Source organism: Poecile atricapillus, chromosome 2 (genome assembly GCF_030490865.1).
Source record: "Poecile atricapillus isolate bPoeAtr1 chromosome 2, bPoeAtr1.hap1, whole genome shotgun sequence".
Taxonomy (NCBI): Eukaryota; Metazoa; Chordata; class Aves; order Passeriformes; family Paridae; genus Poecile; species Poecile atricapillus.
The window spans coordinates 129,316,186-129,325,630 of record NC_081250.1 but is presented as its reverse complement, the minus strand read 5'-3'; the positions used below and the strand labels follow the sequence as shown (position 1 = coordinate 129,325,630).

The 9,445-nt window shown below is 42.7% G+C and overlaps 1 protein-coding gene across 5 annotated transcripts in view; it reads left to right on the top strand.

Moving 5' to 3' along the window:
• The first annotated feature begins 6,980 nt into the window (after nt 1-6,980).
• RUNX1T1 (RUNX1 partner transcriptional co-repressor 1) overlaps nt 6,981-9,445 on the top strand; it is a 116,474-nt gene continuing 114,009 nt past the window's right edge. For 2 of the 5 annotated variants that reach the window (XM_058832095.1, XM_058832088.1), the window contains exon 1: nt 6,981-7,623. Coding sequence is in view for 1 of the 5 variants with exons in the window: in XM_058832091.1 (XP_058688074.1) it covers nt 7,596-7,623 (28 nt within the window). In the remaining 4 variants the exon portion in view is untranslated. Of the gene's footprint in view, nt 7,624-8,677; nt 9,277-9,445 lie in introns of those variants that run through there. The other 3 variants (XM_058832091.1, XM_058832090.1, XM_058832093.1) reach the window with 3 other exon arrangements.

The window sequence follows — 9,445 nt, the reverse complement described above, 5'->3', positions numbered from 1 at the left end:
GACCCCTTAAAGTGCTCATTTTCTTGTTCAGATGCTTGGAAAGTGGCTGGGGCTGCTGTAAGCTGGACCTATTGTAGCACCACATCCTGTAGGTGGTGAAATCAGCTCCAAAGTCACAGTTTCTTGGGTTCATGGATGATTTAGAGACACAGTTTATAAGCTGTGTCATTCCTGGCAGAGAAAAAAAACACAAGTCAAACCAGGGAAAGTACTCCTTTCTGTATTTTAACATGTTTATGTATTGCAGACTAAAGATAGTTTCTAGTTTTGAAATTTTTCAAGATGTCTTCTAAATTTGACTTACCTGGTTGCTGTTATGTAGGACACAACTATCAAAGACCATATTTTTTGTTTGTTTGTTTCCCATGGTTAAAAGGAAAGTAATTATGTAAGAAGAAAAGAAGTTTGAGCTAAATAAACATTACTTGAAAAGAACAGAATTTTTAGTAATAAGGTTTGTGAGTGTTCTAATTCGGCTCCTTTCCTAAGAAACCAGTGGCCAAACATGTCAGTTATTTCAGTGAGACAGAATCAGGTTATTTCTGTAGACGGGCAATAAATTATTATGGCATGTCACATGAGGTTTTGACACATGCAGCAGCACCTATTTTCAAGAAAAGTTCCAGCAAACTGATGGAGCATACACCCAAATTCAACTAAAGGTGGCTGAATTTAGCTCTTTAACCACACAACTTGTGGATTTTCTTATACATTCTCATTACTGCTTTCCCTTTAAAATGTAATTTTTTGCATTGCACTGTGTAGTGTTAAAAGTGTTATGTTTATTTCCTCGTTTTTCTATGAATAGTGTGTCACATACTGTGCTTTGTTCTTTCTGGATATTTCTGAATTATGGTTTATTTACTTTCTATGTCCTCTTAACTTGCATCTTTAAAAGTTTTCAAAAATAAAGCTTTTGCCAGTGAAAGGGCAAAAATACTTCCCTCTTCTGTAAGACATCATTTTTTCATTACCTCTACTTTTCCTGTTTGTCTGAAAGGAGAAATAATAAGTGACTGATGTATCAAAGCATCTTCCCTGCATATGAGACAACATTTTAAGTTGTTATTGATCTGCAAATAACAATTCCTGAGAAAACCAGATTTCATCAGTTTCTTTCTAAAAATAAACCAGGCTTTAAATAGAGTCCAACAAATGCGGTAATATCAGACTCAATTATCTAGCTGAGTTTTTTTCACAACATTGAAATGCCATCTTTGTTCACTATGATACATGACTGTTAATGTTTTTTTTTAAAAAATAAAAAATCTACTTTATGTTCAAATGTATTTTTCAGCTTAAGTGGTGAAGTACATCCTTGTTAGTACTTAATTTTTTATTTGTTGTCTTGTGATTTCTAACACAGCCATGGAAGGACTATATTTGAGCAAGCTTTTGATGCACATATGAACAGTTAAAACAGGAGTACAGGCACAATACAATGTAAATACAATGTAAAGGGAACTAGAATACCAACATATCTAGGTGGCTTGTAGAGTATTTCTGGACTTCTGTGAGGAGTAGCTCAGGTTATGGAGACACATGGATTTTAACACAATTACTACAATAGAAGTTGTCTTCAAGAAGAGAATTTTTCTTTTATTTTTTTTCTTTTTTTCAAGACAGCAGCTTTAAATCCTACCTTTGTTTAACTTAGTTTGATGCAAATATAAACAGTGGTTAGGGGGATGTGGAAAATGTGGTTTCAGTTACATCATACTGAGGTCACGATATTAATAGAGTTCTCAGCTTAGACCAGTTTGTTTTTATTTACAGCTGGAGACATGGAGATCTGATAGACCAAGAGAGGACTTCACTTCTCTTTATGAAATCTGAACAAGACAGATTTTCAATACAGGAGCATGATTGGTATATTGGTTAGTTGCAGCCAGCAGGGAAATGCAGTTTTATTCCCAATTTAAGCATGTATGTAAGTGAAATAATGTACTGTCAACACGTCAGTGAAAAAGATAAGAGAGTTTTGTCATTAGCCTTCCATATACAAAATGTCACTGTACTTTTTAGGAGACGTAGCACTGAGGGACTATGTATAAACAAAAGGAAACCTGGAACAGATCATGCACCTTGGATCCATTACCTCATAGTAGCTGTGCACCATTATGTACATTACAGATGGTCGTTGTCTCCAGTTAAACAGTAGGTATATTAAAAAGGGATCGTGCTGGCCTTCATAGGTTGTCCTAAGAAGACAACCTGTAGGAAAGGGTCCCTCAGCCAGCAGCTCAGCTTTTGAGGGACTTCTAGTGGTGTTTAGGTAAATGGCTTCGTGGCTGCTTATTTTATTACTGTCTGATATTAGACCACTATTGTTTATTGCAGGTGGCTGCCCGGCAGGTGGGGAGTTAAGGAACTGTATGCATGTGTGTTAGGGCAACGCTTTCCCCTTGTTAGGCGAGGTATCCCGTGTGCGAGCGTGTGTGCGTGCTGCGTGGCAGCTAATACACAACTTACTGCTTCCAGGAACCTCAACAGCAAAATGTTTCCTGCACTTTGACATTGATGAAAAATAAATTTATTATCTCCATTTTGGTGTTTTCGTGATTGTTATAGAAGAAGCACTAAGCCTGTATTATTTCAGCACTATCTATTCTCTTGGTTTCAGCACAAAAATAATTCAGCACTAAAAATAAAGATTTTATATTTTAAAATACATTTAAATATTAATTTGATGAATATTCAAGACCTATTTATTTGCATGACTAAGACAATGGGTTCAGATGAGATAAGCTGTTTGCTTCTGTAAAACAGAAACTTTTCAAATAATTTTTCCCTCTCTTTTTGCTTGGTGTGCTTTATTTAACCAGTAGAATTTTTTTCTTGAAAAGATCTGAGTTTTAATAAGAAGCCATATTTCACTAAAAATGAGTGACAAAGCTGGCATTCCCACAAATGACTGCCAATATATTATTTTTGTTTATGTGATCTTTCTAAAATAACCCAGCTCCCCTTTTTCTGTCACTGTGCATATATTCTTCAGCAAAGTGCTTCAGAATGCTGCAAAATTAAAGCGGTTTTTGGACTCCTGACAATGCCAAAAGGCAAAAAAGAACGCAAAAAGTATCCTTAGCATATAATTTAATTAAGGAATATCCTGAATAAATATGCATGAAGCAGAGCTAAAATCTATCCCATTAGAAAAGGAGAAGATGTCAAAATGTACATCAATGGGGTTTATTACCTCCTGAAAGCAGATAGAGTGCATTTTTTTCTTTAATTTGGAAAGAACTTAATACATTTTCCTCACTATCAAAGGGTAAACAATAGTGTGCACAGAAAGAAAGGCAGGTAATATGTCAGCTCTTGCAGCATGTACATCACCTAGTGGACATGCTTTGCATACTAAAGGGTGGGGATCTATCCTGCTACTGCCTATTTTCTGCTCACGTTATCAAGTGCTAGTCCTGGTGCACATTTTCCACTTACGTGGAGCTGCAAAGCACACCCAGCAACTTGTGGCTCACCTGTCCCAGCCCTTGCCAAGCCCCGGAGAGGGGGCAGCATTTCTGCAACACAGCACTTCTTATGTCTTTATTGCTTTTCTGTGCAGGGGTCAAAGCAGGATTTAGCCTATACTTCCAGCTGAACTGAAAATAATTTTCTGAAGAAAGTGTGTGCAACATTGGTGTAATCCTGCAGCAGACTCCATCCCGCTGCAATCCTCTGCACTGCACAACCTACAAAATGTGTGCAAACAGACCGAGGGGAAAATGAAGCATGGCCCACACCATCATGCAAAATATACTTGCAAATTAGAGGGAAAATTGGAAAGACATGGTTAAGGCAAAGGTTTCTGAGTGAAAGCTATCAATGATCCAACTTAGCATTCTATCTGACTGTTTAGCTTTACACAAATATTTACTGTGCCACTCCATCCAAACGAGAGCTTCTCAAGTGAATGTTGTAGTAGCTACCTACAGCCCTGATCGGGATGTCAAAGCCCAATCCAGCTTCAGCAGAAACAAACAGCGAGATCCTGGCGCTCTTCATGGACTGTGAAAGCAAGCTTTTGGAAGTGGAAGACACGTTTCTAGAGAAACATCCCCGAAAAAACAAGGATGGACCTAAAGTCTGCAGTTTGACTGGAAAAGTGTTTGAGGAGCATGAGCTCTGGATGTGAACATGTGACAATATGTAACACTTTGAGCTGCAAGGCAGTGACAATTAAGAGGGACATACTTGCCTCTATTTTTAAACAGCAATGAGGTGAGTTGATATTTAAGTTCTCTTCCAAGAATTTCAGTGCAGATGACTGCCCATAGTATAATTATTCACAGCAAAGACTGAGCCATGTTTCAGCTCTGAACATTTGATCGGTCTCTGTACAATCAAAATATAGTCAGATTTGGACAGCCTAGCAGGATATTTCTGACTTCCATGTGCAACTATACTTTTACCAGCCTTTCTCTCACACAATGTCACACAGTGATACACAGTGTAAATCCTTCATATGTCAAATCAGACATGGCATCTACAGTCTGTAGAAAAAATCTGCAGGGTGTAAAGTTACCAAGTATTTGTGAGGTCTACTGTGAGGCTGCATTTTCTTTTTTTCTTCCTGAAACATGAATTCATCTTCCAAAGAATGTGTTTATTTTTCCTTTTTTTCACACAAAAAACACATCTACTTTCTCCAGGAAATAGAGAAAAGGAAAAGGTATGGATAAGAGAAGTTTGCAGTAAGCCAGGCTTCAATCATCAGCTTTGCAATATAATTGTAGGACTTGATGGTTACAATCTTTTATTATTTAGGAATCATGTCAATTCTCCCAGCATGTCTAAGAAAAATATTGTTACTATGAAGTAGCTGGCATTTAGCGCTTTCTACTACATTCCATTATCTGAGAAGGTTTTGTCCTTACTGGGAACAGTGGGAAATGTCATATAAGATGAACCAGGGCTGGGAGTTTAATAGGCGATTTCTGTATTTTTCTCATTATGAGATGAGACCACAGAAGTCTAGAAACTTCATGGATATTAAATTGCTAATAGTTCAGATATGATTTTCCAGAGTTTCTAAATCTAAGCTGATGCTTCTCCACAAAATTGAACAGTAATGCCTAGAAAGTTGATTGATCTTCTGGAGCAAATGTATACACTAAAGAGGAAGCATTGTAGTGTGTTTTTTAAAGCTGTAAACTGAGAATTAGGAGTCGGTGTTCAGTCCCTGACACTTCATCAAAACATGACCTGAGACCACTGCCAAACCTCTTCTTTATTTTTCACCTTACACATAGAACAGCTAGAATGAAAGTATTACACCACAAAGATTTTCAAACCAAAATTTCTAAATCTGCTGAAGACAAAAAACCCTTGTTAAATTTGCTATCTTTAGATTATTTTTAAATATTTGAGGATGCTTTTGAAAAGATTCTCCCATAATTTTAGTCTTGAAATAGAGCTCTGTAAAACAGGTAGTTTTTAAATTAGAAATCAATGCCAGAATTGTGGCTGCTCACCATCTTTGTAAATTAAAATCACAGTAGACCAAAACATGTCTTGATTTATGATCTGTGGAGCTGAATTTACTCCAGTGTAAATTCAACCATGTATTACAAGATACTGACCAGTTCAGTAAAGCTCCATATCCAGAAATGTCTGCAGAAAAGGTAGCTTTATCCAGATAATAAAATATATTTAAAATATATTTTCAAAATCAACCAAAATTTCAAAGCCAGCAAATACTGTTATAAATACAGAGGCAAATATAGTTATAAATATGCATATAAATATACACAGAAATGCTTCCCCCCTTTTGGAAATGTGTATGCCTTTATAATAAACACACAGAATACTACTTTGCATTCAATAGGTCTATTTATGTGTTTAAAATTAAGTATTTGTAAATTTGCAAGATCAGGCCTATAGTATATGTGTGTGTGCGTGCGTGTGTGTACGTGTATGTACAGGAATAAAGAAGGCAGCTTGATTAGAAGTTCTATTCCATGCTCACTCTTTTACTTAACATCTGACATTGGAAAAAAAATGAAGCTAAATGTCCCCACATTTCTGACAGTTCCAATCCATTATCTGTAATCTGAAAAAAAAAACCCATGCACTTTTTCACTCTGAAGCAAATGTAAGAAGTTTTTTTTTCTTTTTTTTTTCTTTTTTTTTTTTTGTGGAGACGCCTTCTTCATATAGTGACAACATGATAGCAGAGATACCAGTTTGCTGTAGATTGTGTGACTGACAATAATATTCTCTGCAACACGTAGAAGGAAATAACTGATGAATCGGAAAATATATGGATGCCTACCGAAATGATTATGTAATGGAACACGAAGTCAAACGGTGGCATGCTTCTATTAATTGTAGATGATAGTAATTAATTTTCACTGCAGTTGTGATCGTGTCGCTGCTTTCAGAAGAATCCAGAATCCCCTTCCAGGAAAGTGTGAAATTGCATCTGGGTTCTTCAAGCCATGAAAGACTATAAATTTCTTTTAAAATAAGAGAAGGAGGCCTTCCTCAATACTGTACTATAGAAAAAGGAAAAAAACAAAGGGAAAAAGAAAATGATAATTGTTTTCTCTAAGGCTATTATCTAATGCAAAAGCAAACAGTCTGACTGGAAATCAGCTAACAGAAGGGGATTAGAGAGTAGATCTGAGAGTGGCTTGATTTCTAGCACTGCTGTCTCTTCACACAGTGATGAGACACAAGCAGAGCAGCCAGGAGCTCTCCAGATGGCTAGAGAAAGTGTTTGTCTTGGGTTACTGCAGGGCAGTCTGGACTCTTAAAGCCGGGGAGGCATCATTAGGGAGCAAGTTAGATGTCCACCCAGTAAAAGCGAGCGAAAGAAAGAAAGAGTAGGCAGGCTGCCCGAGAGGGACCACGCTCGCCTATTGTTAACATATACTTGACCCCCACTAACCTCTTCACGACACAGATGTCTCCTACCTCTATCACCTCCCACTGCTTTAAGCCCTCCCCCCCTGCACCTGGGTAGCGGGGCCGGCCCGCTGCCGGCAGTATGCTGCCTGCCTCGCGCGCTGCCTGCTAGCGGGGCCGGGCGCAGCGGAGCGGCGGCGGCGCAGCCTCGGGCGGGCGGCGGGCTCGGCTCGGCTCGGCTCGGCACCGCGCGGCACCGCACCCCGCCTCGGCTCGGCTCCGCCGCGGGCTCAGCTATGCGTCGGCTGCTCGGGGACAGGCAGAGACCCCGCCACTGACAGCAGCCGCTCCCTGCGCTCCACACATCACGTTTGTCTGAGGCGGCGGCAGCAGCAGCAAGGAGAAGGACCTGGGCATTAACTATTTCGACTTGGAGACTTTGCTTTATTTTTGGTTCTTGTCCTTTTCCGTGGAACCAGTAGTCTCTCTCGAGCTGATCCTCCTTTAAAAAAAAAAAAAAAAAAAAAAAAAGAGCGAGAGAGGGTGGTGGGGGGGGAAGAGCAGCTGGAGTTTCTCCTCAGCTCGTTTTGACTTTTGTGGACGTGGATCATCTGGACTGGGAAGGGAAGCCGCGCGGCGCTGCTCTCCCCTTTCCCACCCCCTCGCCCCTCCAGCAGCCTGGGCTGCCGTCTCTCCCCCGAGCAGGACGGGAACTTTTATTTGCAGCTCGCAGCCCGTGGCGAATGGTGGGCATCTCCGGTCCTCTGCAGTGTGAGTACGGGCGCGGGCAGGGCTGGGCAGGACGCGCCGGGGCGGGGGGAGCCCGAGCCCCTTTTCTTTCCCCTTCTCCTCTCCCGCAGGGCTCCCCGGGCTCTGAGCGGCTCCCGTGGCTGTTACTAACCCAGGCGGGTCGGGGCTGCTGCTGTGCCCGGGCCGGGTTAGCACTGCATGCAGCCTTACACGCTCTGTCCCTGGCTTACAAACTAGCACCCCGGATACTGCTCAAGAGCTCAGAAACCAAATAACCCAGTTTTTCAGAAAATAACCCTCCCAGGCATATATTATAACAAAGCGTCACATTCCTGTCTGGATTTAGAACTTGCCTTTTTTCCTTCCTGCCTCCCTTCTCCCCAGGCTCTAGCGCTGGCCAGTGTGAGTTGGAGTGGCTGAAATATTTCTGATGGGATTGTTTTGTTTCGCTTGTTTGTTTCACTGCAATCATAGCTTTGTGCAGCACTGGCAACATCTTTTCGGACTATTTTGAAAGAAATATTTTAGGTGGTGCACGTCGCCTTTAGCTGCACGGCGGTCTTGCATATAGCTTGTTTCATAAAACGACAGGATAACGTTAGGGATTGCATTTCCAAAACTGCCATACAATGTAACTGTGTCATCTCGTCTGGCCGTGCTGAAGGGTTCGATTCCATAAATTCGCAAAAGACCACTGAGAAGGGAGATTGGAAGGATGAAAACCACATTCCCGGCCGTTTAGACAAGCCTTTGACTTTTGCCGAGTTCGAGTCCTTTTGTTAGTGCCAAAGTTGAGAAATTTGGTTTGGTGTAGGGAAGAATTTGCCACCCTAGCAGGAACACCCGTGACTCCGTTTCAGAATTAATTTACAGCAAGCTAGTTGTCGTTCCTGTACTCTGCTGCCCTAGATGTTAGAGAGAAACCGAAAGTAACTAATCGGACGCAGCTCTTAAATCGTTCATGCTCCAACCAGAAGCTAAAATGTTACTTCCTTCACTTCACTGATAAGTTTAAAGGAGGGAGGGAGAGGGTATGGGGAGCCGAAGCAGCGTCCCCCTCCTGCCCCCAGGTTGCAGCCGGAGCCGGGCGCGGCGGGACCGCCCTGCCCGACCGCAGCCGGGGGCTCTCCGGCATCGCCGCTGTGGGGAACAGACGCCTCGAAGGCGCTCGGTTTCTCTGGGAGAGCAGCCCTCCATCTTCCGATCCGTAGCAGGCTCTGCCTGTCACCCCCTCCTACCCCTGCCGTGCCCTAAATCGCGGCACGGAGAGGATCCGTCTCTCGCAGCCGCCCGGCCGTGACGCCCGGGAGCCGGCAGCTCCCTCCCCGCAGACAGCTCGGGAGCGGGCTGCGATCTGCCGAGGCCGCGGCAGCAAGGCTGCCCCAAAGAGCTGCCCAAGTTTTGCACTGACAATCGCAGGCGGGCGGGAAGCGCCTGCCCTCGCTTGCCGGTGCGGCCCCAAGGTGCGCAGTGCACGGCTGCGCGCCCGCCCGTGCGGGCAGTGCTGGGCGCGGTGAGGGCACGGCGCGGCAAGGGCTGGCCAAGGATGGCTGTATGCCTCTTAAAAAATCAGCCGGCGGGAGCTGCCGTGCCGTCTCTGGAAAAGCAGCAAGTGCCAAACGCTCGGCTATTGGCGTAGCCCGGGCTAACTAGAAGAATGCCTTGTGAGTCTTGGTATGTAGAGCCAAGCGTTTGCTCCAGCAAGTACTTCTGTGCTTAATGTATTGCTGACCCCTTTAACTTTAACATCGCTTCTCCTAATTAATCTGTTCAGGCCCCAGACTTAAATGGCTGTCCACAGCTGCTGCAAATTGATTTATCCCCTGATGGTGGTCCGGGTTGC